The sequence below is a fragment of the Lonchura striata genome, chromosome 3 (genome assembly GCF_050655825.1).
Source record: "Lonchura striata isolate lonStrDom1 chromosome 3, ASM5065582v1, whole genome shotgun sequence".
Lineage (NCBI taxonomy): Eukaryota > Metazoa > Chordata > Aves > Passeriformes > Estrildidae > Lonchura > Lonchura striata.
In genome coordinates, this window is record NC_140705.1 from 61,243,050 (window position 1) to 61,258,497 (window position 15,448).

At 38.4% G+C, this 15,448-nt stretch overlaps 1 protein-coding gene across 2 annotated transcripts in view; it reads right to left on the minus strand.

Moving 5' to 3' along the window:
* The window catches only part of AIG1 (androgen induced 1), a 124,377-nt gene that overhangs the window by 70,275 nt on the left and 38,654 nt on the right, over positions 1-15,448 (minus strand). Inside the window, exon 3 of one of the 2 annotated variants that reach the window (XM_031504347.3) lies at positions 5,618-5,719. The exons of the other annotated variant lie outside the window; for it this stretch is intronic. Coding sequence (XP_031360207.1) covers positions 5,618-5,719 — 102 coding nt within the window. The remainder of the gene's footprint in view (positions 1-5,617; positions 5,720-15,448) is intronic. 2 annotated transcript variants of the gene reach the window in all.

Here is a 15,448-nt window from a genome sequence, read left to right on the forward strand (position 1 = left end):
AACTTATGTAGAAAGTGGAAACGCCTTCCTGGAGCACTGAAAATTTTATTCATACCTAACATATGAAAATATTGTAAATAAATTAAGAAGAGCACTTGAATTGTAATATCCTTGAAACACATTTATTGGATCTAGAAAATAAATCCCAGGAAAATGTAAATATCTTTTAGGCAGAAGCATGAAGTATTATGAAGGTGCACTACAATTCACATGCAGAGCCCATCCAGGGGATGTGGAAAGCATCCCCAGGGAGTAAAATACACTGTTTCAAGCTAACAATTGATGAAAAAGATTTTTAGGTCTACACAGAGAGAAACACCTTGATGAAAAACAGAGTATCTCCTTGTTCATACATCAGAGTGACCACTGTGTACCACCTGACCAGTGAATAATGGAGAGATGAGTTTGTCAAATAACTCACTATTTTTGGACATTACAATCTTTATGTTCAGGTTACTATGGATTTTGATTTTTGCATGCCTTTTCTGTTGTTCTTATTAAATCATCAACGAAAAAATATTTACACCAGAAAAAACAACTTTCATAAAATTATTTGGATTGGAAGGGACCCTAAAGATTACCTAGTTCAAACCACCCTGCCAAAGGAAGGAACCCCTTCCATTAGATCAGATTGCTCAGAGTTCCATCCAACCCGGCCTTGAACACTTGAAGGGACAAGACAGTCACAGCTTCTCTGAACAACCTGTTCCAGAGCATCACCACCCTCACCGGAAAGAACTTCTTCCTAATGTCTAATTAACTAACCTGCCCTCTTTCAGTTTGAAGCCATTCCTCCTTGTCCTGTCACTATGTATCCTTGTAAAAAGTCCCTTCAGCTGTCTTGAAAGACCATTTCAGGTACTGAAAGATTGGAATAAAGTTACCCTGGAGCCATCACTTCTCCAGGCTAACCAATGTCAATTCTCTTATCCTTTCTTCATAGAAGAGGTGTTACATCTTTCCAACCACTTTTGTGGCCCTCCTCTCGACTCACTCCAATAGGATTGTGCCCTTTCCACCAATAAAACAAAAAGACACACAAGCCATGGGCACTAGGCCTAGGGCAAGGCTGCTAGGACAAACAATTGGAGAGGTGGCTGGTGTGACTTTTTACCACTCTCTGGTGGGCTTAACTTTTCAGCTGAGTAGTCAGCGATAAGAAAAGAGAGACAACTTGTGAAACAGAGATACATCTCTTGGACAGGTTCCTTCCTCTTCCTTCTTTTCTCCTTCTTCCAACTGCCATTTGTCCCAGTTTTTGTGCATTCTCTTGAATACCAGAACAGAGGCTAAGTCTTTCTAGAAATGCCTTTGTTTCCCATTTCTTAAAAGCAGCTTAAAAAAGAACAGAGTACAAAACTGGAAGAGCTTATATAGACTGCAGTGGCACAGAACCCAGACAATAATAATTTTTCCAACTCCACAGATGCAGAGCATATTTTTCTTCCCCCCTTCCTGACCTCTCTAGTGTCTTCATATGAAGACATTACTTTGTTTCCGACCTCCAGAGCATTTCAACTCCTCAGTAAGTCATTTCTATCTCTGTATTTTGCTTCTCTTCCCGCAAACAAAAGATGATTCATATTTTTAAAACAAATTTGAGACAGTGTCTGCAAAAACCAAAGAAGGACTCTCGTTGAAATGGTATGCTAACTTGGACAGATACTGCAGGCAGTCCTGCCATGTAACCTGGCTCAAAATCAGCAATGCTTAAGCTTAAATTAATTCAGTCTACGTATCTGTTTATGTGGGCATTGGTTAGAATAGGGGCAACCTCTAGTTTTACAGCCTGTGCTAATATTGAATAGAATATAGTTTCTGAAAACACCATGCATCAACCTGGCCAGCCCCATCACATAAAGTTGCAAGTAATGAGCTGATAAAAATGCTACTACTATGACACATCCGTTTTACACACTAAGGGCTAGTCTTCAATTAAGAATTCCTTATACTCATAAAGATCAGATAGCCAGTCATCAGAAAATGGAAAAGAGTATTTCCCATGGAAGATATGCCTTTGGAATTATGAGTTGATAAGGTTCCAAACTGCAAGACAGTCTCCAGAAAACAAATGACATCTTTGATGAAAGAGTTCAGCAATTTGGCAACTGAAATTATAGCCCACAAAGATGAATTAATCTGCATAACTAATAAATCCAGGAAGTGCACTTGACACTTCAGAAACAGACCTGGGCTGAGACACAGCCCTACTCTCCAACAACTCTCTTTAGACAGATAGTTATATCTGCAGACAGAAGCTTAGCTTCAGCTACTCAAATGTGCTCCTTTGGATAATAAACAGAGATTAAATCCTTGTGTTGGTCAAATCAGCAGCAACCCTGCTATTGATTTCCATGGTCATTTATCAAATCATAGTGATACCATTGGTTATGGATAAATGAACTGACTATGATGATGCAATATATCAGTTTTATAGCACAGTACAACTCTGTTGGTGATAACTTTCACAGGTGTATGAATCTGCACATATGAGGTACTATCTGGTACCATAACGCACCACTTTATAAACAGATTTTCCCAAATACATTATTTGGGAAATAATTGTAGGAATTATATTTGTAACTATTACAGGGTGTGGGTGTATATATATATATATATATATATATATATATGTATATATATATATGTATATATATATATATATATGTAATAAAAAGATGTTATTGAAACTATATACAATTTTATGCTGAATAGGTTTTACATAGCAACAAGCCTCTCCTTTTCTATGAAAATTTATAAAAATATTAAAATTGAATTGGTAATGAGACTGCATATTTCCAAGGTCCATTTCCCTCATGCTTCCCATTTCTAGCAAGGAAGTTCTTCTGTAATTCTGATTTTTTAATGTTGAAAAAGTGTTGCTATGAAGGACTGGTACTCTGAGTATTAAGAAGACATTACAGTGTGTTCCAGAAAATACAGGTTTAGATATAGATGGGGTTGTAACTATAAAAAAAGGATAGGAAAGGAGTAAAAAAAAAAGGAGAACTAATTACTATAAGCTTAAAAAGCAGCAGGCTCTGCAGCCCAAACCACTTTTTCCTGGGTTAAGGCACTGAACAGGACAAGCTCTTCAAACCATTTCTTCACAGAGCTTTAAAGACAGTTACCTAAAAATGCTTCTAAATTATGAATACTCTCAAATATTTTAATACATGCCCATATTACTAATGGAAATATGACTGCTGTTATTACAGCTAGATTTAATGACTTTTCACTCCTTTTCTATGTATGGATTTTAGAGGTTGATGCTGACACTTGAGCAAGTTTTTACAGCTGATCATAATACAGTAGAAAGTTTTTTTATTTTGTGCAAAACCTTTTTAAAGGTGTTGGGTTTTTTTGTTTGTTTTTTTCTGGTGTTTTTTTTTTTTTTTTTTTTTTTTTTGGTCCTAAAAATATTTTGGGGAAACTGCTGTGAAAAAATTCTGGATAGAGTGTTCACAGGTTAAGTAATGTTTGAAGTCAGATCCTTAGGAGCTGTACCAGATATATCGTGGGAAGCTCACACAAAAGTGGGATTAATCAGCAATGTGACAAAAGCTAAACAACCCACCTCTCACTGACAGCTGAGAGTCTCTTGTGTGAGTTTTGTTGTGCAAGGTTCGGCACCAGCATGGCCATCCTTGCTTTTAGAATAGTTATCACTCCATGTGCACAACTGCTGTCAAAATGTGTAGAAATACATGGGAATAAATATTTATCTAAGTATAAAGCAATAGTCAGGGATCGTGACTTTCCTAAATTGCATTCCCAGAGGTCCTACCCTTTCACCAAGTGGGCCTCTATCATAGTCTCTAAAATTTGCCACGTCAAAATTTTAACTACTACTAAGTGAAATGCAAGCATTCTCAAGGTAGTTTAATAACCCTCTCATACTTTGATGAGCAATGCATCAGAATTAATTAGCATGAAAGCTGGAGAGGATAAAATGATGGATATAACATCAGAAAGAATGTACTAAATGTGGTGAAAAGCCCCAGAGCCATAAAATTCCCTTGTGATCTAACTGAAGAACACTTGGATAAATGGAGACTGACACAGAAACCAATTCCTTTACAAAAGTCTTTCAAAAATGCTTTCTACAATATTTTAAGTTGGAAAAAAGAAGTCTAAAATATTCGGACACAATACATTTCAGCAAACTCTATGATGCCCAAAAATCTCAAACAAAAGACCTCTTCACATATTTCATTAAGTATACATTTCTACAAAGCAACATGAGCTTGAAAAGCCTTTTAGTTACGGCACAGAGTAGACTTCCTGAATACCTACGGCCATTTGCTGCCAACTGCTTCACAATGTACATTCACGAGAAATGTTATGGGTTAGGCACTTCCAGGATATGGAATGTCACCTGAAAGAAATATCATCAGAGCTGGGACTGATCTGTTGTGGGGAAAAAAATCAAGATGCACATGGTTTAGGAGTGTTTGCAAGTTTTCAGTTTATAACCTCAAAGTTCAAGGGAGGACAGCTGGAACAAACATAGCAGGATTCATCAGACTCTTTCCTCAGCACATATAATATCATGCTGTTCCTTTCAAAACATCATAAAACAGTACAGTATCTAGCAGAAGCTGATGCTCCTCTTGTCAGTAACAACTCTGATACTGGTCCTTTGACACAAAATCTGGGGAACAAATAAACAGCAGTGTCATCTCCTGCACTCCACAGCAGACCAAAATTTATCAAGCACAGGAATGCTGGAAAAATCTTGATCTGCCATGGGGATAAAGTGCACACACGCTGTCGTCTACTGATGAACAGTAGTGCCAAATGGTTTGCAACATCTTGATGAGGAAAACAAAGTAATAATGAAATATTTTGCACAGATGCAACTAGAGAAGCAAATATGACACTTTTCAGCTCCAAATGCTGCATCAACAGTGGAAAGCACCTGATGGCAAATTGTGGCCTTAACTTTCCCTTGGCATTTAAATATGTGGTTAAGAGAAAGAATGTCTGACTTGACATAGCAAAGAGGGATTAAAAGGTCAGATTTCTTCTCAAGAAACTAACTTTATGATTACCAATGCATCAATTTTAAAGCTTTGCATTGATACATATAATTCCACATTATTAAAAATATTCAGTCAGGTTCTGCTACATATGTACAAGGTGTGCTTGAGTTATTTTTCTAAAAACACACAAGTCCAAAAAATAGAGGTTCTTCTAAAAAGGATTTTACCCAAAAGGTTTTCATAATGAATTATTCTTTGGTAGACTGGTAAAGAAACATTAAAATAAGTGTTTCTGTCACCTTAGAGCAAGATTTGTGAAATTCAGAACTTCTTTTTTATGGAACAGTCTCTTCCTCATGACCATGGTGACATTTCTCTGGGAAAGCTAACTTATACAGGAAAGAGCTGACCCCCACAACAAGCCTGGGATGTAGGACACCTAAGTTCAAATCTCCAGTTTCAACCTAATAAGGATTCAAATATGACTCCAGGAGTCAAGGAAGGTAAAATATTACTATTCCTTGAAAATCACGTTCCTTAATCACTTCTGAGCGGATTAGCACCAAGAGTATGCAGAATCAGTGTCTTACACTTTTGTTTATGCAAATAAGTGTTTACATTACTTTACTCACCATTCCGTGATTAAGCCATGCTGGTATAAAATTATCAAGCAGCTTTGGGTAAACCAGTTCCCTGTCATAGATATAGATGCTCCAAAACATCGTCACAACAAACTAAGGAAAAAAAAAAGACAAGACATTTTAAAATATATGCTTCTGAAAAAATTAGTTGCATTCTTTAGACAGCAAAATGGGTCTCTTAGCAAAGGATTTAGGAATAGACATGGGCATTATTCTTTGACCAAATACCATTATAATCAACAGTTTGAATCTGGATTACCCTTTGCATTCACTGAGGTTAGAACTTTTCTTCTCTTTTTTTTTTTTTTTCCCTTAAATTTTAGCCAGAAAAAAAAAAAATCTAATTTTTTGACTTACGTGCCTGTGGCCAAATTACAAGTGAATATTAGACTTTAGTAGCAGATGTGGCACATAAATAATGTTTCTACAAAAACAGGATAGAAAACAAATGGAAAATCAACTAAAATATCACTTGGAGTTTATGCAACATATCAATGTGAAACATTCACTCCAAAACAGAAGCCTTTAAATTCATATTTGTGCTTTTCTGTGTCAGCCATCAAGGCAGCTTTAAAAAAAAAACCAGGGAACCTTTAATGACTCTCCACACACTTCACGGACTAGGATCCACAGAAAAGAGGTCTAGTATCCTGCTTATTTGTCAATATGAAATTTGGCTTGGTTCTTCTCAAAGACTCTTTACTAGTGGCCCAGAAAAAGACCATTATTTCCTGTAGACTGAGATCAGGACAAATGGATCAGATAAAGTTACAGAAGGCTAAATTTTTACCAAAGTGTTCACATATTCTTTCAAGTTATCCTGATGTCTAAAAAGCAAAGACAATACAAACCCACAAAAACATACAGAAGTAATAGTTTTAGCTTACCTTAGCTGTGGCAAGTAAGAAATTTTCTAATTAAAACACCATTGCTTTCTTACCTTGAATTTGAGTCAGAGTTTTCTAGTAATAAAAAAGGCTTATTGTTCATAGCAGTAAAACCCAATACCTGGGCCAGGAGCTTTTCAATGACCATTTACAGAGGATCTCTAAAAAGTAATGCTAAATCCAAGTTTAAAGTTTGAGAACCAAAAGATAGAACTTTCAGTGAGATAGAAGGGAAGTATTCCATTACATCCAAACTGATGTGGGTCATGATCTTACAGCTCATTTATAGGATCAGCGAAAGAAATATTGGGTGAGCACAGCACATCCTGCAAACTACTAGTATAATAGTGTATAATAGTGTAGGCATATGTTATTTCATTAGCTTCTGACTTTAGGAATCTAAAATTGAGGTTTGCAGTTTATCAATTGGCACCTTGTTCTAACCACAGACATGCAGACTTTGGCCAGCCAGTTAGGTGAATGACCTAAACCAGTACACTGTTCCCTCAGTGTGCATACAGTACATAGTTTCTTGGTTTCCAGCACAGTTGTCCATCTGTTACGACAGCTATCGGTGCCTGCTCAGAATAAGCTTGGACTATTTGACTGGTGCATAGAGGCCAGGAAAAAAAAAATAGGTTATGATGGACAGTCCAAAAAATATTGCCAGTGTAAAGTACCCTACAAGAAATCACTCTTCTGGGGCAGTCTTGGCATTGGCACAGCGCAGCTCTTTACGCACCTGCTGACACTTAAGTGCCAAGATATGAATAGCTGAACAGCAGGAAAAATGGAAGCAAAGTATCCTCTTCTCTATAGGCTTCCTAGAAGTCATGTATTATCACAGTGGGTCTCTGAGAACCTGCTAAGATCAACTGGGGCATAAAAACATCTTCTCAGGCATATAAAGACCAAGATTGATAATGCTTTTTTCCAAGGAAGTCTCAAAACAAGAAAAATCAACCAGGATTAGGTTGAACTCTATTACACTGAAAACAACAGAGCTAGTATGTTTTGACCTGAGATTTTTGTGTATAGAAGAATAAAACAATAGACTTTGTCAAGGAGGTAAAGACAAGAAAAGAGGGGACGTGCCATCTGTCCCTTAACCAAAGTCAGCCAATGGATGGAACAGGATCAGCCTAGCTGGTTGCAACCATCTGGAGCTACAGACGGCAAATGCTGCTTAGCAAAGCACTATCACAAGGCAGACATAAGGTAAAGGAAGTGCGCAAAACCAAACGTTACAGAACTAACCTGTCCCACAGGATGACTTGATATAAGACTTAACACAACACCCTGGGGAAGAGTCTTTCCAGTGTGTGAATGGTTCACCTTACTCTTTTCTACAATTAGTTCATTTGGATAAAATGAACTATAAAAATTAACTATTTTGATATAAAGGAATTATAATGAGGGATTGTGACACAGTTACTTTGGCTGCTTCTGAATTTGTTTACTTTGATTAATGAGCAACTGTTGGTACTTTTAAATCCCCTCTACTATGCTTACATTTTGCCACTGGCAGACTTTTTATTTGGGCTGGGCTTTGCTAAGATCTCACATGATCACGTAGTGCCAGACCATGACACAATTGAGCTGCTTCTGTACACTGCCTCTTGTAAAGTCCTGGACCTGCAGGATGAGCTTCTTATGCTTTCTTAATACCCAAGGCAGCACACAAGATAAACGAGACAACATTCCCAGGAGGTTAAACAACAAACTTTCATTCACAAACTTTAGAAAATAAGAGTACTTGGCAAATTTTAATGCAATGTTCAATCAAAATCAAGCATTTCACAAGGCACTGGCTTAGAGAACTTCAAACCATCCAACTCTGAGTTACCAAGATTTTGAGAAGAAGAAATGGGGGGAGGAAGAGAGAAAGATTAAAACACAATGCTTGAATTCCAGTGTGATCTCAGCTACTGTGGAATCCTAAGAGGGGGCTGTGATCACATGCGCCTATGCAACTGCTTTTATCTGCCCTGATTCCTTGGGGCATTCCCCCTTTGGTGGGACTTTTGCTGTTCCAATGGCTAATAGCCACTGGGGCTGGACTAGAGGCTTCAGGGGGGTGGGAGATGGAGCAGTGCACCATCCCACCTATGCAAGACATGCCCTGCCCCAGTCCCTTTTGTTGTTTTAAGTAGAGGACCCTGAGGCTCAAAACAATGACTGGAACCAAAATAATGGGAAATGGGATCTTCTTCTCCCATGGTGGCAGTAGTGGGACTCCAACCTAGCAGAGAGAGGGAGAAAAAAAAGAGAGGAAAAAGAAGAAACACACAAGAAATCATAGAGCAGACAATTGCTACTTCAATAATAAAAAATAGAAGTCCAGTCAGTATAGGGATTCTACCCTATGCAAGCCATCATTCCTCACCCTGTGAGTTCCAGAGGTGGCAAGAAATATGCAAATCAGGATCTAGGGGAAAGAGTTAATGAAACCAGTCTTTCACCTGCAGTGATTGGAATAGTTCAGCAGACTGGTTGGTAATTTTCTTTACTTTTGCTTGTGCTGCCTAAAACAGCATTTTCCTATTGGTGAGGTTCAGCGTTTCACATATTCCTTGCCCATGTAGCAACAATTTATCCAGGATTAGACAGTCTAATAAAACCATTATTTATGCTTACTGGACTTGCAAGCTGAGCTCCAAAATGGCCTAATGAGTCCAATTTAAGATTCTCTATTTCAATGCAATGTGATTGCACACCTCACCAAAAAATACAAACCTTAAGGATAAGACAAATTTTCAACAGTTAGGCTGCCTTATATTTTGAAGCTGATAATCTTACAAGTCCAGGTATCATTGTAACCCAAACACATTTCTTGTATTACTACCCTTATCCCTTCCACCAGGTGGTTTCAGGGGGGTCCCCAGGGCCCATATTACAGTCAATTATCATATTACAATGCTAGAGATCCAAATGCCAGGATAAGGGGGAATATCAGGGTGCACCATGGGAAAACTTATACCAAGTCAAAGTTCTGCTACTTAGTAGTCTGGTTACCGCAGGGGGATTAAAAGTATAACAAACACTTGAGCCGTTCCTATCTATTTGGCATACTCTTCTAGGGTCCTGGGCTCAAACCAAATACCTTCCTAACTTACTAAACCCTTCACTGGTTTCCAAACCTGAAATCCTTTCTTCTGACATCTTGACCACTTAGGACTTCTTTGCTTACAGCTGGAGAAAACTTTCCAGTTGCTGCCTTAGTCTCTGTCAATCCCCTTCTCTCCAAGATCATGCTTCATACATTGCTTTCCACTACTACATGTGGTTCCTCTGGCATCAAACTACACTTCTTTCTCAATATGAAGTAATTTTATACCATATTCTGAGGAGGTAGGAAGGAGTATACAAATCTGACTTCATAATCATATGAAATCCTGTCTGAGCTTCCAAGCTAAATTCAGGAAGGAATCTTTTCCACCTGCTGTGGCAACAAGAGAGGAGACAAAAACAGCCTAAAACAATGCTTGTGACATTTATAATCATACTGCAAAACTACTGAGGCAAAACAGATATGAATATAAATATCACAAAACATATTAAAATAAAAACATATACAAACAATCACTGCAGCAAAGAATTGTGTAAATCTTCAGTCCTGTTGCCACTTCAAGTTCTCACAACCACATCTTTGCATGGAATGCTTGTGGAAGGAGAGAGAAAAGAAAACCCAGTCCTACTTCACCCACTTTTTAAAAGAAGAATCTGCTGTTAATTTTGTGTTCTCTGCCATGGGCATCTGTGGTTACTCATGCATGCATGTTCTCCAATAGCTGAGAGGCCTACCAGTACTGGCTGGCCAGGAAAACGTATGGGGTTCCGGGGATCATCAGTCCATTTGTTTCTGGACGGCGTGGTAGGTGTCATGGGACAAAATGCTCTAAGTCATAGACATCCACTTACTCTCCATAGGTCACTGACTTTGGTCACAGTGTCCCACAGGTAATGAGACACCTTTGGATCACGAGGTCTCAAAAACCATTTTAGGAGACTGTTTGCCCTTTCTACTATTCCATTGGCTTGTGGATGTGGTGTAGGGGGTGTGGACCACTCACAGTACCACTTCAGTTTTCGCCCATTCCTGGACTATTCCTGCTGTGAAGTGACTGCTGTTATCTGATCACATTGATTTTGGTTTAGGAAGGAAACTGCATCATAATTTTTAATCCTTTCACAGTACTTTTCCCCTACTTTACCATGTCACTGCTTTAGCCTGCACCTAACTTGATGCTATTTGAATGCCTATCAGCACATATTATTTTGCGTCTGATTTGCTAAAAGGACCAAAGCAGTCTACTTGCCAAATTTCCCACAACCGCTTTCCCATCCTTAGGTGCAGGGGGTGCTTCTCCAGTCTAGATGCAGCACTGGCTGCAGACAGAAATGACTGTTTCACAAGCTCTTCGGGTGACAGGCCATCCTCTCCTTACCACCTCTCTTAACAGGTCTTTCAACCCAGAGTGGCCATACTTCATATGCAGCCATTCCAATAAATATCTCAATTTCTCTTCTTGTTCTGCTTCCCTTTTCTCAGCTAAGGCAGCCAACTGAGTGATGGAGTCTACTTAGTCATTTAAGATGTGGGCTGGATGATCCCACTTCTGATGGGCTTCTACCCATTCAAATGACACCATTTTGGATCTTGCACTTTCCAGAATTTCTCCCCATTTCTCTTTTTGTCATACCAGCAGTCTTTATACCTGTGTGTGCTGGTGGCTAATAGCCAGTCTGGGTCTGGATTAGAGGCTTCAGGGGGTGTGGTATGGAGCAGTGCATCATCCCACTTACACAAGACTTGCCCTGCCCCTCTTCCTCCCTTCCTTTAGTTGTTCTGAGCCAGTGCTCATTTTCTCCAGCCTCTCACACCTACGTAAGCCTCAAAGAGAACTCCAGCTCTTGTGATCATGTTGCCTTCCTTGTGGCATAATTCATCACTCTTGTGGAGACAGACATTGTACTATACTCAAATGCCAGGCTGAACAGGCTCAATACTTTATTTTCCTTTGTTGCTAAGGCAAAATGGCACAAATATTACCCTTCCATTTTCTCTGTAGACACACTCAATATTCTGAATTCAAGGAAGCAGAAATTGTTCAAGGCACCAGAAATTGTTTTTTACATTTCTTTGCACAGCAGCCTCCTAAAATAGATTTACAAAGATAGTACTGGGTTAAACATAAAATTAAGCAACATATAGAACAGAAAAGTCCCTCATTTGTGGCTTAAACTATCTAGAATCTGTAATGATTCTATCTGTCTGTAATGATTAGCTATCTAGTGTCCAGTCATTACAGACCAAAAGAAACCTCAGATTTGCCAGAAGACCTTGGAACCTGAAAATGTAGAATAGCTCACTTATTACAGACATCTGAAAGACTGCTGAACAAATACAGAGCAGCAGAAAAAAAAAAATAAGGCTGAAAACAAACTGCTGCCTTCCCACTTAAGGAGGTATTCCTTGAGTGTTTGTCCTCTGTCTCTGAAGCTTCAGGGGACACAAGCACAGCATGTGGCCGTGTCAAAGGAAAAGTTTTAAAGGACAAGTTGGGAAATGGATGGTTATTCAAAAGAGAAATCAAGTGGCTTTGTCAAAACACTACAAATGGAAGCAAAGAGAAACTAAGAAAGTAAAGCCAACAAAAATAATTATACAATTTGCACTTTTACATGAGTCCAACCAAGAAATGTTATGCAAACGAAGAATGAACCCAGTGGAACTTTATTTTCCTACACTATGTGTTTTTGGTTTTGGCTGGGCTGTGCAGTTCAGTCACTTCCTGGATGATAATGACAAAGAAAAAAAACCCCAACCCTTGTGACCCTGACACAATTTGTTATAAGTACAATTAAAGGTAAGCTTTCTGCCTATCTCCCAAGACACTTGTGGTTAACTGTGAGTATAAATATGTTGTTTGTGAACTTCTTTGACAGTTAGAGGTATTACATCTAGAAGAAAAGTGCTGCTAAAGGCAGACCACAGTAGCTACAACTTGGCATAGATGGGATTTAGAGCTAGCACAATACACCACAGGGATTTGAAAAGCACCAGTGACAAGAATCACAAGGAGTGAGGGGAAAAAACCCCAGGGAAAACCCCTCTCAGAGAACAGTTCTCAGGGGGCAATTGTACCACTACTCGCTAATTATCCCATCATAAATCATCCTGTCACAACAGATGAAGGTAAAAATCTAGAAGAGATTTTTGCATAGTTGAGTCAATTATGGAAATAAAATTATGCCATAGTCTGGTCAAGTAACCAGGTAACTAGGAAACTGCAGCAAATGCCTACACATCTTTTCTTGGCTTAAGATCGTAGATCAGCATAACTGATGATCTACAGAAGGGTGATCAGCTTTCCTTTTGACTCTACTAGTACAGAGAGACATGAAATAAGAAAACATGACTGATTTTATCACTTTTGTATCACAGGTTTTTAAACCCATAAAAATATAACAGAAAAAAATGAGGTAATTCTGGTCAGTTTAGACTCAGATTCAAACATAGCTATTGATGCCACATGATATAAAATGTCTGTGGTAGAGTTTGTGATTTTCTAGGCAGCAATCTCTCTTTTAATATGTAACAAGATCAATTTTTGTTCTTCATATTTTTATTAAACACAGTCTTAAACAACCAGAAATGCCTGATTTATCTCTTCTTCCTTTTGTTCAGTACAAATTACAAGAAACATATTGATAAAACCAAAACACTAATTAACCACAGAATCGTAGAAACTTAATGATCTATGTCAAACAAACTGAAAAAAAGTAGGTATAAGCTAAACCACTGGTGTAATGTCTGACTTTAAGCATGTCTCACATCACTTTAGTAGTGTAAATTACTCTCAATATGTATCTCCTTTACACAGATAAAGGGATGGCAAGTACAAGTAATTATAGATGAAAATTAGTAATGAACTTCTAAAATGCCTATGCAAGCAATTTTCTTCAATGGATGTTTCCTAATCTCTTCGGCATTTGAACTGCAGGCTTATAACAAACTAGAAAAAAGGCTAGGAAGTGTTGCCCAGAGACTTTTTGTGGCATAAGGGTTTACTGCACAGAAAATTAAAGTGTTCATTTCTGATTTGGTTCTCTGAAGAATCATGCTAAAAAGAGCAACAACAGGCAAATAGTAGGCATTATGTCCTTAGAAGAGGTCCATGTTTATTTCTTAACTCTCCTGTGAAATATATTGGCAATTCAGTTTTAGCAGAGCCCCTGAAGATGCCCAATGAAAATCACAAAACTGGAGAGATGTGATTTGGATTTGTTTGCAAGATTTCATTTGTTGTGAAGCCACAAAAGGAGATTATTTACCCTTTGGCTGTTTTCCCCCTCCTCTGGAAGGTGGGAAGAAGCTGGTGGTCAGACTTCCCAGATGGTTTGCATGTTTAGTTTTTTAGGAAGTCTTAAAAATGAAGAACTTTGTTACATTTTTTTTTTCTCACATCATTGTTTAACTTGGGAGTGAATACCCCTTTTCTCATCTGTTTTTCAGAACAAGTCATCTCAAGGGCTCCAGTAAGCATGAAATACAGAAAAAAATGTGGTGAATTGCTCTTGAAAAGCTGCAGTTATTAGGCTTTGAAATGTTCCCCTAGTATTTGCATTATTGCCTAAACATGCCCTGTGTAAAACACTGAGCAATAAAAATAATTTAGATGTTAAGGTAACTGACAAGTACTTAAGCATGACCACTACTATTACATTAGAAACTCAACAAAGATTTTATTCACATCTGCCCAATTTTTGTATGTGAAGATTCCCTTGTGTCACTACTGGAAACCACTGAGAAGCTCCACAGAGTGCTAGGCGGGTGAGTCTGAAGGAAAGAAAGTTTGCATTTACAATTCTTTTCTTCCTCTCTCTCTCTATTTTTTTTTTTTTTTTTTCTGGAGTGAGGAAGCTGTTAAAAGAATATGAGAAACAAGGGAACTTTTAACTTTTTTTTTCCGGAGACACTCCGGTGTTTAATAACTTCCTTCTAATGAGAACCTCCATCATAGCAAACTTTCAATATTTTCTTCCACATAAATAGCTCTTCAGACAACAACATCTGCGTTCAATGTTTGCTCCTTTTGGGCCCTGCACTCTTCTATCTGTAATCTCACCAAAGCAGAGCCTGCAGTGCCTAGCAGTCTCTCAGGCACTGGCCAGGCTTCAGGAAGGAGATGAGACCAGTGTAAAGTTATGAGCTGCTGCTGTTTGTCTCTCAGTAGCCAGGAGAAGAAATGACAACAAAAACAACCTTTTTAGGATTTCTTAGTAAGAGGTAAAGTTGTAAACAATTGTTCCCCCTTGTCACACAAAGGTCACCCTTGGAAATGGAGCATATCTGTACAATAAGCACAGCCATTCCTTACTATGTTTGTTTAAGACATAAGTTGCTCTTGTATGAAACCCTTGGGAAAGCAGCTATCTCCAGGTATGTGACAGATCTCTTGGGAACTGCTAATTTGTCAATGTTGCCACAACACCTGTAGTGCAGGCAGTGGCTAACTAGGAGTCTTTGTGTACTGAGAAACATCGCCTGAAAAGAAATCCTAAGAACTGCCAAGACAAAGAGAAGCTGAAATTCTCCCAGATCTTGAGAAATGTCAAGGTCAGGAGCATTGCAGGAGTGGAGGAGCACACTGACAACAGTATGAGCTAAAACAATGGCAGGAAAGAATCCCTGAATCCTGAAAGGTGTGAGAGACCCAGGGAGGGTATGCTTTGATGCACATGAAGTACACTTCTAGAGTGAAAAAGGCACTTAAAATATTTAAAGACAAATAGTGTGAAGTTGTTCTCCTTTTTCTTCTACTTCTATTATCAACACAGTAGAAAAAGCATCTGTTATTAATCTGTATCACAACTACCTCTAACTCCCTATCCCCTTAAAAACACAAATGCAACATAAATCTCTGCACCC